A 22,516-nucleotide genomic window follows, 5' to 3' on the forward strand; every position below is an offset into this window, starting at 1 on the left:
TAATGGTCTGTCTGGAGCCAAGGTTTACTCCTTCCCATTACAGCCAGCATGAGGAGAGCCACGGTCCTCGCACCTACACTCCCACCTGTTACGGGCTGGCAGGAGACCCAAGACAAATGGCGAAGGCCCATTCTGAAGTCTGTGAACCTTTAGTTTACTCATTTCCTAGAACCCAACTTCAGAAAAGCAAACCCAACTTGGTCAAGAAGTCGATGACCCAGTCGCCTCTAGCCATCCCCCACAACCTCTAGGGAGTAGCTTCTTCCATTTTACTGCTCCTGTGGAGATCTGTTTCCGTGCCAAAAAATGCAAGAAAAGCTCTGACAAATAGGACTTATGGGAATGATGATACAGAGCATTTTAAATATTTAAACCATGCTTTATATGTGAAACTAAAATTGAGCTTCTCTATATTGACTCCTGACCACGGTCCTAATGGGGGCCTACATTTTAGTACTTTACAAAATTATGTTCTGTTTTGTTTTTAAAAGTAGTTTTTCCTCAGCTTCTCCAATAGGGTTTTGGTAATTTGAAATAGATTATCAAAAAGAAATGATGAAAAAAAAAAAATCCCCATTCTGCCAGCACAAGCCATTCGTTGCTCAGTTACATTAGTTTAGACATGTCAGTTTATTATATCACATAAGGCAAGAAGAGAGCCTTTATAAAATGAAATAAACTATAACTGGATTTAAAGATGAAGAAAACCCAGAAAAAGTAGGAAGATAATACACAATTTTGCATAAAATAGATTCATTTAATCAACCAAAGCCCTAAAGAAGCAGTGATTGGTCTCGAAGTTTCAGAACACCTTTCTCCCTAAATGGTGTGGCTGGGGGATGCATTCTGTGCGAATTTCTTCACGTTTATGCCAATTGAGCAGCATTTTACTTTGGGATAAAAACAACTCTGGTACCAGGAAACATAATTTATTGAAATGAACCTTCACCAGTTAGCAGAATTTTCCCAGGTACAGTATTACGAATTTATTTTAGTGACCTAAGAATACTACAATACCCAATAATAGGTGGGGATGTTTTCATTGCAATGGCTTAAAATGCCATTTTTAAATGTGTCTTTAAATGTGACACTGCATCACACTGACTGACCTAAATCATGTCCTCTGGGAGCTGCTAAGCCCAGCAAGTACCCTGAAAGGGAAAAGTAAAACAGAGGGGACCTCAATGTTGAGGACAAATGGGGCTCATGAGCATGGTCACAGAAAACCTAATGAATATTATAAGCCCACTTAGTCTCCAGCATATGATCGAGCTGACACATATTCAAGCAAATATGTTAAATAAAAATAAAATCACAGCACTTACTATGTGGTCTTGCATTAATATTTTTTCTGAAGGCACAACCCGGCCAGTCAGTGACACCTGGCATCCAAAATGCAGCCCCCAGGTCTCCAGCTCAAAACGAGCCTCCTTGTTTCTGTTGATAGAATTGAGTTTTAAGTCACTCAAGTGCTTATTTTCTAAAGAATTTTAATCATTAGAGACAGAATTATAACTTACTGAATTATTCAGAGAAAGACTGATTTTTTAATTTTTTTTTTAGGATTCCCAACTTCTATTACTGAATTATTCAGAGACTGATTTTTTTTTTTAGGATTCCCAACTTCTATTTCTACTCATTAATTTTTTTCTCCTGCTCAAAAGAATTACAGGACAACTGTGCCCATCTGGGATTAACAATCAGTACTGACATTTAATAATATGTGACCTTGAGCAAACTCTTAAAACTTTAAAAAAATTTTTTTTTAATTGATTTTTAGAGAAAGGGGAAGTGAGAGGGAAAGAGAGAGAGAGAAACGTCAATGTGAGAGTGAAACATGGATTGGCTGCCGCCTGCACGCCCTTTACCGGGGATGGAGCCCACAACCTGGGCATGTGTCCTGACTGGGAGTCAGACCCACGACCTCTCAGTGCACAGGACCACACCCAGTTAACTGAGCCACACTGGCCAGGGCTTAAAACTTTTTAATCTGTGGTTTCCTTATTGGCAAAATGTAGGGATAATGAAACCAGCCACTTCATAAGGTTGATGTAAAGATTAAATATGACAATACATGGAAAGGGCTGCCACAGTGCCTGGCACATGCTACGTGTTATGTGACATATTGTTCCTGATAATAAACTTAATAAAGAGCTATTGTGGAGCCCGGCCGGGCGTGGCTCAGTGGCTGAGCACTGACCTATGATCCCGGAGATCCCAGTTAGATTCCCAGTCAGGGCACATGCCCGGATTTCGGGCTCGATCCCCAGCAGGGGCCTGCAGGAGGCAGCTGATCAATGACTCTCTCATCATTGATGTTTCTCTCTCTCTTCTTTCCTCTCTCTAAAATCAATAAAGACTTTTTTCCTTTCTTTTTTTCTTAAAGAGCTATTGCGGAGCCTCTGCATGTGGAGATGTCTTCTGGGAATATCTGAATTTGTGGCTGGGGAGTAGCTGGAGGATACAGGAAGGGAGCATAAGAACCTCACGCTTCAGAAGATTCACAGGACAGAGCAGCGGGAAGACCAAGAGAATACTAGGATTAGCCAAAATAACCACTTTATATTTGCATAGCACTTTAGATTTACAACTTAATAAACTTTAATCATACTTTATGTGTTACCTCGCTGGATTCTGACATATGATCATCTCTGTGAGCAACCTGAGGAGAGCGAGCATACGACCTTGGGTCCTGGCATCTATTATACAGTAGCCGGTACATGGTGAGCCAGACACTCACCAAGGGACTGATGAGATTCACGCTTCTGTTTACCTACCAAAGCTTCCTCTCTCCCTAGGGGAGCTCAAACCTCTTTACCACTGACCCTCCGCAACGGCTCATTATTTCCATCTATTTGTGTGATGTCTAGTCTGGTCCCACTGAATACTTTGAATTAATTATTTTGCTTCAGATATTGTCTGTCCAAGATGAGATGGTGAGGGCACTGGGCAGAAATAAAGGGGTCACTGGAAGGGGGAAAAAAGAGGTGTCGGGAAGACTAATCCATAGCCGGATATGAGGGGAGAGAACCAGGGATAAGTAGCAGTAAGTTAGTCTCAAGTAGGAATAAGTCTGTGGGATGCCCAGGATAAATGACATAAAGTGAAGCCATAAAATAGAAAATTATGAAACCAGGAGCATGGTAATAGAGATGCACATTTATCATATGGAAACATTAAAAAAAAGGTTACAAAACATGTTGTACAATGCTATGCCATTTCCCTAAAGAAGACATGATTATATGCAGTTGAAAAAATCTGAAAGAGCATACCTCATTCAATTATGACTCACTCGTTTATTTAACAAATTTTACAGAATATACACATACACCTCCTTCTTTTTGCTTATGTAAATTTCTAAATTCCTCCTCCAAATTTTTTCATCTTTAAAGAAAAAAAGATCATTCTACAACAATGTTGCCCAGTAGAAATAAAAGCAAGCCATATGTTCAATTTTAAATTTTCTAGTAGCTGCATTAAAAAAGTAAAAATCAACAAGTAAAAATACCTTTTAGAGATATATCATCTAACCCAATGTAGTCAAAATGCAACCATTCCAAGATATGGCATTCACCATATTTTAAGTGCCCAATAGTTTTACATGAGGCTACACTGCAAGACAGTGAAGTTTTAGGAGGTCAGAACGGAGAACCAGGGAGAAGCTCAAGTTTCCCATCACAGGTTACAGCTCCCTGTGACAAGTGAGGGCAGGAATGCCATCTGAGCATCAGGTGGGCTGACCCAAAGAGCACAAAGGTATCCTAAGTTTAAAGGATAAATAGTGGGGTTTCCCCACGATCAGTGTGCTGAGGCCAATCTATTAAGATCTGAACATTCCTGACCCTGAATATTAGGGGCCTGGAGTGGTTGGTTGAAGGATTTTATTTTTTAAATTACAGCCCTTTTCTTCATTTAAACTTTTATCCAGAACCTCAGCGTATTAAATGGATGAAAGCAGAGTCGACCAGTTGAAGCGGGTGGTGCTTCTACCAGAGCAGACTCTACCTGTCGCCCCCTCAACCTGTAGCCCCGAGGCATTCTGGATGCACCTCTGGCCCTGAACAACACAATTAATTCAAAAATGCCTTGCTCTGAGTCAACAGGAATGAGACATTTTCACCAGGGAATGAAACATTCTATAGATCATCCAATTCTATAAACTGGGCCGTAGGCAGGTACACTCTGTTCCCAGGGAGGCGTCCCCATACCTCTGGATGTCATCGGCGAGCCTGGCCAGGCGCTGCTGCCTTCCGAGGGGACTGAGACGAGTTTCTTCCGCCACAGCCCTCATCAGTTGGAAATCAGAGGTTGCCTGGCTAGTAAGTCCTATTGGAAGTAAACAAAAATAAGGTGAAAAAAGTGAACGGTATACAATGTAACCCCAGCCATCTCAAACACAGTGTAAGCTTTTCACTGAAACTGAATCAGATGTAGCATCTGGATAGGACTCTCCAATAGAAACACTAGCCACATGTCATTTTTACTTTTCTAGTAGCCACGTTTAAAAAAACGACAAAAAAGAAACATGCAATTATTCTAAATAGTGTATATTATTTAACTCAACATATCCAAAATATTATCATTTCAGCACGTAATCAATACAAAAAATGTACTGAGTTATTTTCTCTCTTTTCATACTAAGTCTTAGAAATCTAGTCTGCATTTTACACTCACAGCACATCTCCATTCCCTCTATCACATTAGTCACATTTCAAGTGCTCAATAAACACGTATGGCTACCGGCTACCACACGGGACTGTGAGGATCTAGAATATCAGAATACCACTAAAAACGAGCACCTCCTCCCTTCAAGGAATGTATCCTTAGGAGTGTCTCTAACTGCAAAGTAAACACATACACACCATAACTGACTCGAGCAATACAAAAACGTAAAAAGTAGAAAGTCCTCCCTTCTTAGTCCCACCCTGTTAATCAAATGAGCATGATAAAAAGTCCTCGAGACTTTTTACTCAGATTCCACTATGCAGTGAAGATTGCCTTCTGGAAGCACACGAGATAAAGAAAGTCGGTAACCTTTACTGAGCCAAGTAATTTCCAAAGGGTACTCTACCTTCCCACTTTCTCTGCTATCAAATGAGCTATTTAAGGGTCCACCCTCCACGGGCTGAACGAATGCTCTGAAACTCAGCTCACTGAAGGAGGCCCCACCCAGTGCTAAGCTCCGGAAGCCTGCGATCGAGAACCTGCTGGAGTATAAAACATAAACATTACCTGTTAGAAAGCAGAGCTCGGGGATCAGGTGGACCATCCGAGCCTCAACGTTATTTCTCTTGCTTTTCAACAGACTAACAAGCACTGGCTGATGTAGGTCAGATAAAGTAATATCATATTGCTATAGAATGCAAGATTAATGAGGGAAAAGTTAACATGGAAACTGTAAAATGAGCATCTTTGCTTATAAGCAAGAAGGTCATCACAAAATGGATAAGCAATTTTTTTTTCAATAAAAAAAATAATCCCATGGTTGCCTAGTCATTGCTGCTTCCTTCTTCTCAGGTTCTATCTTTTATATCTGAGGGCCAGTTTTTAATTATCTTTTATAGGGTGACATGGGTTTGTTCTGTTTTTAATCACTTCCCTGCTCTCTTCTGGGTTTCATCCAAAGTCAGAGTAGCCTCCCGCTGACTCTATACATAGTGCAATGAGCCTGCTGGAGCTGCCTCAAGGTCAGCATTTCCACTACTGACGACTCAGGCGGGCTGCCCCATGTGTAACTAACTGGCTCAAAGCACCTATATTCATTTTGAAAATATCTATACAGAAGTTGGAGGTGAGGGTTTTATTAAGTCAACCTCAACTTCCCCAAAAGATCACCACTGTCCTTAACTTCTAGGATTGCCAGCTGTTCTACAGAAGCAGCTGTGAAGTCTGACTAATGTGAGTCTGACCCCCAGTCCTTCTATTTAATTGGACTGGGATGCTGGGGGAGTTACCTACCTTTCCTCATCTATGGAACGAGGAGAACAGAAGTTCAGAAGTAGCCCATATAAACCACCAGCATCACGTCTGGTTCTTAACGAGCTCCTACCTCACCCCCTTTCCCACCCTAGACTTGAATTTCACTATTTTCACCTTGCCAAAAGTTCCTTCCTCTTCCAAAGGCAAAGGTTCCAATTAACACTCATTTCCAGAATAATTTACTCAATACTAATGACTGAACAACTGGAATTATAAATTACAAAATGCCCGGGCACTCTGTGATGCCGACATCAATAATCATAATTAAGCAAGAAGTGAGTGTTTCTTCATTTCAATAAGGACTTTTAGTCATTAAAATAAAAAACCAATTCAGAAAATTGCAATTTAAAGTGGTGCCCGCAATTCATGTTACAGCTAAAAAGCTTGGAGAAGCCTTTGTTGAAGGAAGGGTTTTTATACACAACTTCATTAATTCAGTACACATCCTGTGCCTACTACGTTCCAGGAATTTACCTAAAAAGCAAGGTATATGGGAAGCATAAATAGCAATATGCTAAGTACTTACATTTTTCATTCAACTTTAACAAACCAGATATCATCACCACCCCCTTCACAGATGAGGAAACACCGTGAGAAACTCAACACTTCCCCAAGGCCCTGTAACTAGACATTAGCACAGCCAGGACTTAACCCTTAAGACGTGGGAACCTCTGCTTTTTGCACCATTCAGTACTGGGTTCTGGGGTTGGGGGAGGGAGGTGTGTGTGGAAGGGGGGCAGAAATGGTGGTGGTAGTAAAACAATTTATGGCTCTTAAATCAGGGAAGGCTTCACGAAGGAGGTAGAGTCCAGAGAGCCCCTTGAAGAAAATGTGGGGGTTACAAGGACTCCTGGGTAACAGCTGGGGCAAAGCTGGGGCATGTTCCAGGAAGAGAGTATTCTTTTGTGTGTGTGTGTATGTGGTGTGTGTTTTCTTTGAGTGTGTGTGTGGTTTTTTCTTGTTTTTTCTTCTCATTTTTTTTGGGGGGGGGTGGGGGTGGAAGTATTCTATTTACCTGGAGCGTGGCCAGGAATTCTCCCCACTATGCTACTTCATAAGATGAACGTTACCATCTTCCTTGCCCCAATTTTCTTAGCATTTGAAAATGTTTTTCATAAGATAAAACAGAGAAATATAAAGGCCAATGTCAACATGCCTTCCACTTTGAAAGCAGACGACATAATTATTCAGTGTTCCTGTCCTGGAGAAAGAGGAGGGCATTCTAGAAAAAGGCACAGTTTTGTTTCTTTTTCTCCCTAATTACCAATGTAAGTGAAACATAACTCACTTCAAAGAAAGCGAGCGAGATTTTGCAATTATTCCCTTTTCAGAATGTCACAGGTCCTAAAATCCATCTAAGTTTAACCAGGCAGAAAAGAAACCCAAATGTTGCACAAGCTTTGTGTTTAACAAACACACACCACGGATCTCATTTCACGCACAACATGCTCTGCGAAGCACAAGGCACCAAGGGTGAGCCAAATGCCACCCCTGTTCCAGAAGGAAGCAGTGTGACATGCAGTACAAGTTAGGGGACAGCCAGCTCTTCTGTGACTGGGACAGGAAGCAGAGTCAGAGAGGACTTCACAAAGGAGGAGACACCAGCCTGGGCACCGGGATTTACCTGGTGCTGAAGGAGAAAGGTACACGCAGTGTGGCGCCAGGCAGAGGCCAAGGGAACGTGAGCAGAAGCTGAGGAGCACTTAGTGAGAGCAGCGAGGGTGCACGGTGGGAATGCCGCGGGGGGCCAAAGCTGAGCTGGGGCCAAAGCGTGTGATGCTGGAGATGATAAGGGGGGGCTGGGGAAAGGGCAAGGGCTCCCCTGTCTACCCAGGGCTCGCAATGGGCGGGCACCGTGCGGAACGCTCTGTGTGCGATCACCTCGCTCAGCGTTCACGCTGCACCGTGACGGCCGCAGACGACTCCCCTGGCAGACGACACCACGTTTAGTGGTTTGCCCAGGGTTGCGCAGCTATGCCAGGACCACCTTATTCCAGAGCGTGTGCTCTTAACCAGAGTTCTGGGCAGTGTTTCAGAAAGCTCCCTCTGGTGGCAGTGAGGATGGCGGGTCACCGTGGGGGTGACCAAAATCCCCCATATGGGAATCGCTGGGAGGTTCTGCACTGAGGCCGTGAAGAGGGTTGGGGAGGAGAGGGGCATGGGTTCCAGGGAGAATTCGAGGATAAAAAGAGCAGTACTCACCCGGCCAGCATGGCTCAGTGGTTGAGCATTGAACCTATGATCCAGAAGATCGAGGTTTGATTCCCAGTCCGGGCACATGCCCAGGTTGTGGACTAGATCCCCAGTAGGGGGCGCGTAGGAGGCAGCCGATCAATGACTCTCTCATCACTGATGTTTCTTTCTCTCTCTCCCTTCCTCTCTCTGAAATCAATAATTTTTTTTTTTTTTAAAGGCAGCACTCATCTTGGTGACAACCGAAGGAGGCTGTGAGGGTGAAGCGGAGCAAGGAAGTCAAATGATTTCCTGAGAGGCAGAAGTCCCAGGAGAAAGAGAAGTGAGAAAGACAATGAATTCAGTACGAATTATGTTAGTTTGAGATGCCTGCAGGATACTCATGCAAATGTGGTCTGAAAATAGAGATGAATATGTAATTTGGAAATGAGGGCAAGGCAAAAACACTGTATTTGAGAGGTCACAAAATACAAAGAAAAGATCCTATATGAGGGAACCATGGTGAATAATAGCGTTTAAGGTTTGGGGGGAAAGACAGAGAAAATGTCAAAGGAGGCTGAAAAAAACAATCTGAACGGAGGTGGAGAACCACCAGGGATGTGCCCTGGGAGTCAAGGCTGGAAGGTCAGCCAGGTGGGAGTGATCATTAGTGTCAGATGCCACCAAGAGCCCATTAGCATAAGAACAGTAAGTGAATTTGACCTTAAAAGAGCTATTTCCGAGACAGAGTAGTAAGAAGGCAGGAAAACTCCTTGACAAGTGGAATAAGGGAAACTGAGACAAAATAATTACACAAGGCCAAACAATTTCAGCAATTTACAGCCAGCTAATGAAGCACAAGCTTTTATCTTCCCTAACCACCGTCACTTAGGATCAAATGGTTTACACATTCCAGACCAGCCAGGGGCCGACCAGCCTCAGTCCTAGTCTCTCTTCCATGCTGTTCTTTGAAAACAGAACTAACCAGAAAATAATCCTGACCCCTCTGTAGGCACATTTTGATGAATCATCTTATTGGAAGGACACACCTGGAAAGCTAATGAATATTCTGTTGAGATCCTCCCCTGAGACTTCCCCTAGAATCCCCACTCGCCAAAGAAAGATTAAAAAGCCTCAGGACAAAGAAGCCACGGCGTGCCCTAGGTAGAGCCTGCACACACCTTGTATCCCTGCCCTCTTCCTCCTAAACTCTATGGGTCCTCATGAGACTTGCAACCAGGAGAGCAGCAGCAGCGGCAGCTCATCCCAGGCTCACCCCCTGAACCTAACTCTAAGGGCCCCTATTTCTCTGACTTTCCAGTGAGCTAAAAGCAGCCATGCCTTGGCTCACTTCTTTCACTGTGACTTTTATTTCCCAGTGAGCCATAGGAGGCCCACCTAGGATTATTTCTTTCCTGTAATAGTTCTACGAAGCCAAAACAGTCCCAACTAGGCTCTCTGCTGTTGCTGCTTCCATCCTAAGCCCTTCCTTCATTTCACTGTCCCCAGCTGTAATAAACACACTCTCAAAATCACCTGGACTCACACTGTGAAATCTTTCCTCCATGAAGTCAAGAACCCACACTCTATCAGCCAGCCTGAGGCAAACCCCCTCTGGGCCTAGTCCCTGTATGGTAACATTGCCATCGCAGCAGGCCAGATACCAGACTGCTGAGGCTTCAGGAAGGAAGGACTGAAGAGGTGCTTGGAGCTAATGTAGATAACTTTCTAAAGAAATCAGTGAGGGAGGGAAAGGAGACAGCTTATCTTGAAGGTGTGGAAAAGTCAAGGAAGGGTTTTTACTTTGTGTTTTTTGTTTTTGAAAACATCTGTGAGATTTTTACACTCTCGGGAATACTACTGTACATGAAAGAGAAGGGACCTCTAAAAAGAACTGAAGGTGGAGGTGGGGCAGGGGTAATTGTGAATAAAACTCCCAGAGGCAACAGGAAGTTCCATCAATAAATGTTTAAGTATCTACTATATGCAAAGCACTATGCTAGCCCTGGCTATACAGAAATAAAGAGCTCAAAGTCCACAAGGGGAGTCAGATCATTCACACCCTATCCATAATAATCTGATGCAGCTAAGTGCAGGAAGGTGAGCCTGGGGAGAGCTTCATGGGGAGCCCCTAAGAGTTGACAGCTGAGCTGAGTACTGCAGGGTGTTTAGTGATTGGCTGGCTGTGAAGGGGTGTCCAGGAAGAGGAAGCAACATGTGTGAAAATGCACAGGGAAGTAACTGCAGAACATACAAAGAAAACAGGAGTGCTAAGAGAAAAAGCTCAAGAGGCAGGGAGGGGTCAGATTATAAATGGCCTTGGAAACCCTGCCCAGGAGCTTAGATCTGGCTCCTAAGTCAATAGGAAGCCATGGAAATATTTTAAGCAGAGAAGAGATTACTCGGCCTACAGGGAGAAGGACAATAGGAGACAGGATGAGGGTCTGGGCCAAGCCAAGGATGGCAGGGCCAAATCAGAGAATTATATTGGAGGCAGACTCAGCCTGACAATTTGAAGAGGCTGTTGAACTTGGAAAGGAACAGGGAGACTTCTCTGAGCTAAGAGGAAGGGAGCTAGGATGAAGGGAACCAAGTCCTACCTGTTTGTAGTAATCCACATAGGTGATCTCAGTGCCATCCCGCTTCTGAAAGGAGTGGGTGGGCTTCACGGACCAGTCAATGTCATCGACACGATAGGTTTTGTTATTGTATCTGGTAAATGCAAGAAATATTAAAAGACTTTTTCAAATCATGCAAGATAAGCAGCAATTTCACTACACTTATTTAAAAAAAAAAATAATGTTTTTATTATTAAGTTTAGAGGGAGAAAGAAACATCAATATGAGAGGGTAACATGACTGGGGTGCCTCCTACACGCCCCCTGCTGGGGATCAAGCCTGAAAGCCAGGCATGTGCCCTGACCGGGAACCAAACCATGATCTCTGGGTACATAGGATGATGCTCACCGGCCAGGGCAATTTCACTACACTTTTTATTCAAAAAATTAGACTCCAGAATTTCAGAAACTATGGGAGAGAGTAACACTAGAATAGTCACTTTAAAAAAAAAAAAGTGATCAGCTCTTATCTGAGAAGAGTAATAATTAACTCTTCAGTCTACAGGAAAACCTGTATTCCAACAAAACTGGCAGGAGAGTTATTAGACCACAAATTGTTTTTCTCATTGACAGATACTCTGACTTCAACTAAATCATTCTTAAACACTGGAAGGCCAAACCACTGTTCAAAACCTTCCCATCAGCTTCTGGTGTCATGCAGGTTTTTTGAGCCCCCACACAGCTTTTCTGATTTAAAAAAAAACACAAAAGGGGGCTGACCAACCACCTGATTCTGGTAGGCGGCTCTACCGCCCATCTAGGGTTGGCCCTCAGCAAAAACGCAAAGCAGGCCGGCTAAGGTCACGCCAAGCTCTTTGTCCCGTTCAGGCTGGGTGGCTCCTGCCTCTCCTCCTGCTGCCCCAGGCTCGAGACAGAAACCTTCTTGTCAGGTTCCCTTCTCTAAGGCTCTTGGCACCTTGCAGAGTGACTTTAAATCAGTGTCACAAACCAATCACGGAGATCGAGGAGGGATAAAAAGGTTGCCACCTCACCCCAGGTAATGTGGAATCTAACCAGCCCCACCTCTGTGCTCTATAAACCAGAAAAACAACTTTCAGTGGGAAGCCTAAAGCAGACTAGGAGAAGGCCAGCAGGTCCTCCAGAGGAAGTGTTGTGGACTAGCAGCAACATATGGTGAACTTTTGAGTACTCAGGAAGCCACCTCATCTGCCCATGTGGGATTCAGTTCAATGTGCATGGAGAGCAAATTATATACAGACAAACCCGGAGGCGTGAAAGGTCTCAGGCTTAAGACCTCATACTCTTAGAAGATGACATGGGCCTAATGTTCTATCCTATACTGTCGTTAAATGAAATAAATGACAATAAAGAGGTGGCTATAAGCAACGTGCTTTGGGAGCAGCACAGGGGGGGGGAACTGAGTAATTGCAACGGGGTGGACAGGTGGAGGCTTCAGAAGAGCAGTGATATTTTGTGGTAGGCAGTTAGACAGACATGAGCAGAGCAGGGAAGATGGGCCAGATACAGTAGGTCACCAGGGTGGAAAGGCCCAGGTGCCTAGCAAGGACAACTGTAGGGTAGGGTGGAACCTTGCCCCCACGGTGTCCTTTCTTCCCCTAGCATATCAATGCTCAAGGGATTTGGACCCCCTGACCATTCATCCCAAGAGATATCATCTAGGCCTCAGTTGTATTTCAGCTCCAAGCCCAGAAAAGCCATAAAAACAGACCAGTGACCCCATGGCTGACCTCAGGACCAGCAGCATTGGATAATGACCCCCTGCCTCTGGGCAGACCAATCAATCAGTGGAGATCCCACCCTAAAAGGCTAGAAAGCTGCTGAATATTATAATGAGATCTTTCCCTGGGACCTCCCCTAAGATTTCTATTCTTAAAACCCTTAGGATGGAGGACCCAATGTGCTCTCCCTCCCGGGAGCACGCCAGCACCTTTCCCGTCAAGTGCATTACCATTACCTACCTCAATTTCAAGCACCGAGGTCCCTTCCTTTGCCTCTATAACTTGTTTCCTAAGCCCATTACTTGTAGGAGTTACTTTTTCTACCTCTGTGATTTTATAAATAAATGTTCTCTTATAGTTTGGGTCCTGACTGAATTCTTTCCTTCCCAATTAGAGTGTAAATAGCTTAAATCATCCCACTCAGGAGGACCAAAGAAATCCAATTAGTACCATTTGTGCCAACCACACCCAAGGACAGATGAAGTTAAGGAAATAAATCTTATTTTGGTGTATCTGCATAAAGCTGATCAATACTCTATTGAGTACCTCTCCAAGACCTCCCCTAAACTCCCAGCCTTTAAAAGCCTTCAAAAAGGATCCAGAAGCAAGCCCAAGCCTCTCCCTTTCCCCTCTTCTTCCCTCTCAACCATTCATCTCCTAAACTCCAAGGGCCCCCAAGAGACTTGCAACCAAGGGAGTGATGGGCAGCTGCAGCTCGTCCTGGACTAACCCCCAGTACCTGTCTCCAAGACCCCCTTTTCTCTGACTTCCCAGTGAGCCAAAGCAGCCCAGCCTATGCTCTACCCTGTGGCTTCTTCCTAAGCCCTTCCTTGTTTCACTGTCTCAGCTTTAATAAACGTACTCTCAAAAATCACCTGGGCTTGTGCTGTGAAATCTTTCCTGCATGAAGTCAAGAACCCACACACTCTAGGAGAGCCAGGCCCCTGTCCGGTAACACCCGGATGCTATTCCTATTCCCAAATACCATAAATAACTCATTCTCCGGGGGAAGTTTATATAAAGGCAGGCTTTTACCTTGTAAGGACAATGAGCCCAATCAGCTGTTTTTCACACATCTGGGTGAAGCCGGACATGCCAGTTTGGTAGCAGAGAGTAGTCATGAATTCTAGAACTGTCTCATTCCGCAGGACTTTGTAACTCACATTGGCACTAAAGAGGAGCTTGCTTTCAAAATACGACACAGAAATGGCAAACCCAGGCCAAAGGGACAACCTTAAAAAAAGAAATAAAAATTTAAAAAGTTTTATCAGAAAAACAATAAACATTTTTAAATAGTGGCTTGACATTCCAGTTCTCCAGATTTTTATGAAATACTTTTTTCTTTAGTTTAACTTCTTCCAGTTGCTGACTAAAAACCTTAGATATTTCCACCTGGAGTGTCTTTAAACATGTATTTAAGATAAAATACATTCCTGCAGAGCAGGGCTTCTCAATCTTGACATTACCGCCATTTGGACTGGGCAAGTGTTTTTAGAGGCTGTTCTGTGCATTGTGGGGTGTTTAGCACATCCTGGCCTCTGCCCACTAGATACCACTAGCAGCCCCCCAGCTGTAACAACCCAAAGTGCCTATAGACATTGTCACATGTCCCCTGGGGGACAGAACTGCCCCTGGCTGAGAACCACAGCTGAAGGATTAATATGTTTATGGAGAACCACAGTGTGAAAACATCTATGCTCAGAAAAGCACACTGACTCAGTGGTGAAGACAGCAGAGAGACTTAATGAGATTAAGAAATAAAGGAAGTGATATCATGTACAGACGTACAAAACAAACTGCAGCAGAGTTCAGCCCACACGGCTCAGCAGTTGACTATCAACCTCTAATACAGGTCAAGGTTCGATTCCAGATCAGGGCACATGCCCTGGTTTCGGGCTTGATCCCCAGTAGGAGGTGTGCAGGAGGCAGCCCATCAATGACTTTCTCATCACTGATGTTTCTATTTCTCTCTCTCCCTTCTCCCTTCCTCTCTCTGAAATAAAAAAAATATATATATGTGTGTGTGTGTGTGTGTATATATATATATATAAATAAACTGTAGGAGAGGCTACAGCTCCTTTCCACACTTGTGCATATTAGACTGAAGTCTTAAATTTTAAAAAGTTACAAAAGCAGCATGAAAGAATACACAAATTTTTTTAATTTTTGTTTTTGTTGTTAACCCTCACCTGAGGATATTTTTTCCACTGATTTTTTTTAGAGAGAGTGGAAGGGAGGGAGGGAGGAAGGAGGCGGGGGGAGGGGGGGAGAGAGAAACATACATTGATTGGTTGCCTCCCGCAGGGCATGTGCCCTTGACGGGGAATCGAACCCAAGACCCTTCGGTGCGCAAGCAACACCACTGAGCAACACTGGCCAGGGCCAGATGAATATATATTTTTTAATGATTTCAGTTTATTTCTGTGTACTTCATCCACTGTGATACTAAGCCAGCCTTCACCCACTCCACCCCCGTGCAGGGGAAGTCCCTTCATGTGCCCTACACGGCAAAACCCCTTCGAGAATTTCTAATCCAGGTGGAAAGGTAAGTGACAAGGATGAGTGGCACACTTTATCTGGACCACTCTGACACACTGAATTAACATATGGCAAGTCCCAAATTTCCTTCCGCCTTCCAGGAGGCCAAACCCCTGCCCCCGGCTTTCTACCTTTATGTACTTCTCCCTTTGTTTACATTTCTGTCTCTGGGCTGCTGCTCGCCTCTCTGTCTTTGGCTTGGAGGCATTATGTTGGAGTAACACCCAGTTGAGCTGGGAGCAGAGTAACACCCAGTTGAATACACAGCTGAGCATTTCTCTGCAGCATCTACTTCCCAGTTTAGGCTGAAAATTCTGCACGTGTTCCTAAGGGTTCTATCCTTCACCAGGGTAGTTTAGTTGGCTCGTCTGATGTCTGTTTACCCAATGATCTCATATCAACCTCCCTGGCTGTGCTAACTTCCTGTCAGCAAGAAAACAGAACAGCAACCATGTGATAAAATGTAATACAGCTTATTCTGTTTTCATTATTACTTGTCACACACAGACATTTGGTTTCTGAATTCCTTCTAAGATTTATGAAAATAATCTAGCACACTAATATAAAAAAACTGGCTGCTAGTTTCATGTTGACACTCCCCATTGTATAAAAAAGCTGAAAATTTTAAAAATCCATTACTTTTCATACCATGGCGTCTCTCGTAGGAGGCGTAACAGTACAATATTGCATCGTAAGTTATGGCGCTCACATTATGACAATTTCAGAGTAACAGAAAATATAAATAAACCTACTTGTGCTGGGGAATTTCCACTGGCTCGGAAGGCTTATAGAAGTTCCGCCCAATTTGGTACATGGACAATTTTTTTAAGATCCTGCAAGTATACATATATATTTTTTTACTCTTTGGTAAACATTAGTGAATCACAGTCTAATTCTAAGTCTGTACCCATCCTGAACATAACAATAAAAATACGTAGAAAGCACAGATCTCTCATCCTTACAGCAATGGGAGGTACAGATACTAAATATACATGTGAATGTATACACAAGATTGATCACTTCTTCACATCTGAGAGTGACACACTGAAATTATTTGTATCCATCTGGGTTTAACTGCAACGATAAGCATGCGGTCATTTAAACAGTTGTGACGGTGGCTGTAACATTCTGGTTCCCGTGGATGGGGTGAAGCAGCCACGTCTGAAGATTCTTCTCCTGGCCTCTCCCCTATCTTGAGAAGAGGAGACTGAACATAAGGAGACTGCTCAAGCTGCCCAGGTGCTGCCAAGTCTCTTCAGCGACTCATCCTGGTCACCTTTGGGATCTGACACATTACTGCTCTGAGGCTGCCCAATACATGCGGGAAACATAAGGGTCTGAAGTCAAAAAACGGGGGCTCCAACTGCGTGATTCTGGCTCCAAATGTCACTGAGCCTCAGCCTCCTCATCTGTGAAATGGGGGTTTTAATAGTAGCTGCCTTGGGGCACTCGAGTAAGGATCAAATAAGATCAAACACAAATGAAAGAGCTTTCTAACGGAAAAGCACCTTCGAAATGTGTCTGTGCAGGGGAAGGCCCTTCATGTGCCCTGCTCGGCCAAACCCCAACTCCCGTGGTCATCCTGTCCAGACGTCAGTGCTGAGCAGAGCGCCTGAACCTTCAGTTAACAGATCACCTCACTGTCCACACCGGCAGCACAGGAAACAGCGGTTCTCATGCTTTTTCGCAGCCACGTGCCACCTGGTGAGCTTGCTTAAAAACGTGGATTTTCAGGTCCCACTCATGAAATTCTGATCACTGGGTCGGTTGAGGGGTAGGAACTCTGCATTTTACCAAGTCCTCCCCCCCGCCCCATGACTGTGAAGTCAATGATCCAAATCAGTTCGAAGAACACGGAGATGCTGAGTCACCAACTTCCTTCTGGCCGGAGGGAAAGCAGAGAGTAGATGGTGACGGCCTTTTACAGTAAAATGATCAACCAGGGGAAAAAGGAATCCTTCGGTGCCCACCCAGATATACCCCACTTTAAGAGGAGGGGGTCCAGGGCACAGAAAAGGAACAGAAGGAAAGAGGCACCATCCCTGCTACATGGAGACATCGCAGCCCTTGATTCCTCTGTCTCATCCCAGATAACAGCGGGTAACAGTGAGCAACGCCAGGTACAGGCCGCGAGGCCCGAGTACACGCAAGTACATAGAAAACTGCTCTAAGGGTCACATTATTGCTGGCATATTGCCTACAAAGTGGCTGATGATCCTCATACCCAGGCTTTATGCTGAAACGCATCATTAGCCCGAATTAAATCACATTTAAGGCACCTTACTTTTTGAAGATGATGCTGAAGACCTGGATGCACACGGGGGAGCTTGCTGGCAGCTCCCCCGTCAGAGTGATAGTCATCGTTACCGTCTCGCCTCTTCGGGTTTCACTTGACAGTTCTGTGACCTGAGAAAAGAAGTAATTAATATGCACTGTACAGATTATCCCCACACGGGCAGAATGTAGCTGTGATGAAGCCGTCACAACTGAATACACATTAACAAAAACAAAGCCGAGGCTGACCCTGTGAGCGAAAATGCAAATCAACACATGATGTCTGGGTTACTGTCTCTGAATCTTGCTAATTCTAGAAAAGCAACACATCTCTCTACTCTGTAACTTCTTAAAGGAGAACCAAAGGTAGACTCAGGCTTCAAAGATTTAATCCAAAGAGAATTCCAGAGCCACTTTTGGTGGGGGGGGGCGGGGGTGAGACAGGTCACAAGTTACTTTGAGAGTCTCATAAAAGTTACATTCTCCCAAGAAAGTGTCACATACGTATACACCACAAGGATGTATACAATATACCCATTTTCAGGGGGTTCATGGATTTCAGAGGACAGCCTCTCAAACCTTTACTTAAAAAAGAGAAGAGCAGAAAAGAAGAGAGGAAGCTGGCAAAGGGCGGGGGATGGACAAGAGGGGAAGTAAACGTGGGGAAAGAGAAGGTGATGGAAGTTTAAACAGATGGGAAATCTGATTTGATTTTGAAAAGTGAAGAGAGATCCCTAGGGTTCTTATAATCTGGAACAATGTTCTAGCAGCTAAATCTAGCCGTCCAACTAAATTTAAAGCTCCTCTGGCCAAACAGAGCTCCGTACAGATTTCAGGAATAAAAGAGTAAACAAATGAGTTAATACAAGTCAAGGATCCGGGATTTCTCAGAAGGGTAAGGAATTAGAGGAGGTCAATTCATTAGCATGCCTTTATGAATTTTACCCTAATTTTCTGTATTTAAAGTGTAGTTTTAATCACTTTTAGGTTGAACCAAGAACATAAGGTAGGGATGGGTCATTGCATGGAAACAAAGAGAAACAGGTCCTTTCCCAGGAACTAAAATATTTCATTGAGACAATTTATTACATCAGATCAAACTGTAGAGAAATTGCAGAGGTGGAGAGCTGCAGAGAGAGCTCATCAATATCTGGGAGAAGTCTAGCGGCAGGAGAGATGAGGGGCTCTCACACTGCCAGAGATTTCAAGACATAGAATCAAGACAAAAAAGGATGTTGGGGTGAGTGGTTGGGGTGGGGGGCAGCAGATGGTCTCCACGAAGACCTCCACCCAGGAACTGCATTCCCAACAGCCACTAAGAGCAAACTCATCAGCACCCCTTGCACCTTCCCCCCCAAACACCAACGCTTCCTTCTTCCTATGTCTGTTGTTGGACCCGGCACCCTCCAGTCCCTGGGCTGACAGGCTGAGAGTGAGCTTTCACTGCCCGGCCTCCATCCACCATCTATCTAATCGGTTGGCAAATCTTAACACTTTTACACAGCCATGTCTCTAAAATCTATTTCAGCTGTTCCAACACCATTCATTTACCACAGAGCTAAGGAGCCTCGACTTGGAATTGGACAGGCCCTGGTCCTCTGCCTCCTGCAGCCAGTGAGATATGGACCAAGTTCTTGGCTTTCCCCATCTTTAAAGTGGGAGTGAGTCCAGGGCTGTAAAGATTAAATAATTCATGCATCCTATCCTTATCTGTGGCAGCACTTTGTGCCTTTCTCCAAGCCCTTTTGACATCCTACCCAGATAATTCCAGTGACACTCTATTAATAATTTTCCCACTTTCTCCTGTCAATCATTCAACAGGATGTGATCAGAATAATTGTAATTTACCACAGCTCCCGTGGAAATTCTCTCTCAAAGGCCTCAGTGGCCCATGGAGGACAGTCCCTATTCCTCAACAGGACACTTAGAGTTCTCCCTACCTTCTGAGTTACAACTTCCATTCCTTCCTAGCTAAATCCTGAACTATCAGCAGTTTCTAAAATGGTCCCCTCACTTCCCAAAATTGTGCCCTTGCTCTTCTGGTCCTTCTGTCTAGGAATTCACCACCACCACCACTGCCCTCCTTCACTGATCCAAGTCCTACCCAAAAAAACAAATTAATCATCACTCCGTCTGAAGTGTCCTGGAATGATCTTTCCTCGCCTCAAGCTCTGTACGAAGACCTCAGGCAGGATAGTTAACCTCTCTGAGGCCCCGGGGTGATAACAGGATGAAACGAGCTCATGCACGTCAAGACCCTGGCAGAGGAAGTAACCTGGTGGGTATAACACAAGGTACAGATCTGCTCAGCCCCACAGAGATGTGCTGGGGCTACTCTAGAAAACAACCAAGCACCGCAGCACCTAACACCTAGTCAGTGCTCAGTAAATGTTAGCATAATAAAACTGCTAATTATTATTATGGCATTTATTTCATTCTACCTTGCACTGCATTTCCCATTCGGCACTAAATATAAAATCTTTTGACAACAAGATCCTCGTTTCCTCCACAGTGGGCAGCCCCTGCCAGGTACCCAGTAGGCTCTTTCTAAGTGTAGAATGAATGCATGAGAGTGGCAAACAGATGTGACCAGCAATGGGAACCGAGATGCACAGACGGGATCTGGAAGACAGCGGGAGGCCCGGAGGCAGCAGCAGAGGACTTCTAGAACTGCACTGTTGGGGAGCTCGATGAAGGAATTAGCGGAGGAGCTTTTTCAACTAATATAAGCATCCTATGAAGTCTGAAGGGCATGGATCGCCGTGCAGGATTTATTTAGCCCGAGTTAATATTAAGGCCAGGAAAAAAAGGTGAGAATAGTCATATCTTCGTTAGGACACTTCCTTTTTCACTGTAGCTGGGCGGCAGGTCATGTGTCAATAAGAAATAAGACCACACACTTTTGTCTACAGGTAGCCTCGCCGGTGTCCGAGAAATGCAATCAGTGGGCTTCATTTGTCGCACCATGTTTTCACCGCCTAGTCTCTCACCTGCCTCCTCATTAGCTTCCATCCCCAACAATAAGGTGTGTGGCACATACTACATGCTCATTGTGAATGAAAAAGGAATAGTATGAACTAATTCCTAGCATCTGTAGGGTGAAATTTCCCCACTTTGGTTAGGTATGTTAAGTAAGCTGGATCATTTGGGGGGGGGTAATATAACTTTAATATATCTAAAGTTCCAAATTGTTACTATAAATATATCTATAAATGCAAGATGATCTTAAATGACAATACACTTGAAATATATCATTGAGATAGGAGAGGCCATATTTGCATGCTATCAACATCCTGTCATGACAAAATACTGAGGGATCAATAAGAACTTAAGATGAATAAAAATGTTTCCAAATGTATAGGTCCAGACTTTTCAAGCCCTTAAACTTAATCATATGGGATCATTGTCAACTTCCATATCCAGATGAAATAAACACTCAAGTAGCTGCCATAAATTTCAGGATCTCATAAAATGACAGAGGCCCCAAAAGTGCTCAGAAATGCTTCCCTTGAGGAAATACACAAAGATTTACATGAAATCTAGAAATGTATGCTATTGATACCATTCTGTTCAAAATGTTCAACTAAAGGATTAAGCTTTCCAAGGATAAAAGTATAAAATTTTAATCCAATGCTCCGTTTTCATACATAAATTGGTTCTTTGTTTCTTGTAGTAATTGTAATATTGCTTTAGAACAAAGCATATTATAAAAAGTTCAATACCAATATCTTTGTTTAGGACTGAAAATGTTGAAAACATTAAAAAATGGAGAAAGGAATATGAATCATGCAACGGTTACACAATTTAAGCAGATCTTTAAGATCAGTATCGGTAACTCATATTTCATGTGATGGGACAAGTCATGAAATAAATGACAGTTTTAGAATCAGAGACTGATGTAAAGTTATTAGGATACACGAGTATAACTGTGCAGGAGCAAAAAATAAAAATATAAAAATAAGAGAGTAAATTTAAAACCCTGAAGCCACAGGCCAAATGGTGTTTCTTAAAGTCTTGTCTATTTGGGAAAAGTTTAAAAAGGATGCCTATTTCAAGGACAAATTACTTTAAAAAAGTAGTTGAAAATGCAGTGTTTGTACTACAGCTTTTATTCTTAAAATGCCAGACCATTCCCTTCCTAATTAAGAAATCAATTACTGATGAGGTCTTCATCAGGAAGTCTTTTTGCTCTGAAACATGGGAATAGGAAAGAAGAAAGGAGTGAGTGAAACACTCATTCCAACTGTCAGGAAAATCAGCTAACCTTGTAAATATATATGGATGAGCACAAGTATATGCGCGTGTGTATGTATTATAAATGTAATCATACTGGCCCAGCCAGTGTGGCTCAGCAGTTGAGCATCGACCTATGATCCAGGAGGTCGAGGTTCGACTCCTGATCAGGGCTCGATCCTCAGCAGGGGGTGTGCAGGAGGCAGCCGATTAATGACTCTCTCTCATCATTGATGTTTCTATCTCTCTCTCCCTCTCCTTTCCTCTCCCTGAAATCAGTAAAAACATATTTTTTTAAAAAGTAACCATACCGTACCTTTTCTTCTAGCTTTTGTGAGAGAAAAAGGATGACACCATCAAATGCTTTTGCTTTGTTGGAAAGTTCCTTCTGACTATAAAGCAAAGCAATTCTGACACTTCTAGATTCCAAATCTGGCATATATGTCACGTGATATTGGTATAGCTTCCAGTCCTGGGGCAAATCTAAGCTAAAGAGATTTGTGACCAGTTTCACAGGGATCCCACTGGAACCTGAGGAAAAACAAATAAAAAACATTTTATAACAGAAAAATCAGACCATGTTAATATTAACCACATCATTTAAAAAATTGATCTGCATATGCATAGTTATTGCTGTAGAGCCAGGGTTCTTGTTCAGAGACACAAGACAAGCTCTAATCACCTGTAGCCTGATAACATTTATGGAGTCCTATAAATATACATTTGGGAATTAAAAAAGGATTCTGTGTAAAACAAGCCTCATAAGAACATAAGGGCAAGACCTGACATTCTTGTCCCTGGGAGAACAGAAGCATCTGAATTCAGCTACCCTAGGGCTCCTTCCAAAGCTCTGATTCTGTGCAATTCAAATCAGGTCTACTAATATTTTAGGATGCTGCTCTGACATTACACCACTCTCAAATGATAAAAAAACACAACCGTCCAGTTCTTACCACGAATACAACCCCCAACCTCTTGGAAATCCAGATAACCAAGTTAACTG

At 43.6% G+C, this 22,516-nt stretch overlaps 1 protein-coding gene across 2 annotated transcripts in view; it reads right to left on the minus strand.

Annotated features, from left to right (window-relative positions):
- Positions 1 to 22,516, minus strand: part of PIWIL4 (piwi like RNA-mediated gene silencing 4) — a 41,858-nt gene that overhangs the window by 15,470 nt on the left and 3,872 nt on the right. For both annotated transcript variants that reach the window (XM_016206726.2, XM_016206727.2), the window contains exons 4-11: positions 21,830 to 22,044; positions 17,291 to 17,412; positions 15,759 to 15,839; positions 13,504 to 13,701; positions 10,752 to 10,863; positions 5,233 to 5,353; positions 4,209 to 4,326; positions 1,326 to 1,437 (exon numbers count right to left, since the gene is read on the minus strand). In XM_016206726.2, coding sequence (XP_016062212.2) covers positions 1,326 to 1,437; positions 4,209 to 4,326; positions 5,233 to 5,353; positions 10,752 to 10,863; positions 13,504 to 13,701; positions 15,759 to 15,839; positions 17,291 to 17,412; positions 21,830 to 22,044 — 1,079 coding nt within the window. The remainder of the gene's footprint in view (positions 1 to 1,325; positions 1,438 to 4,208; positions 4,327 to 5,232; positions 5,354 to 10,751; positions 10,864 to 13,503; positions 13,702 to 15,758; positions 15,840 to 17,290; positions 17,413 to 21,829; positions 22,045 to 22,516) is intronic.

This window comes from Miniopterus natalensis, chromosome 11 (genome assembly GCF_054644295.1).
Source record: "Miniopterus natalensis isolate mMinNat1 chromosome 11, mMinNat1.hap1, whole genome shotgun sequence".
Classification (NCBI taxonomy): Eukaryota; Metazoa; Chordata; class Mammalia; order Chiroptera; family Miniopteridae; genus Miniopterus; species Miniopterus natalensis.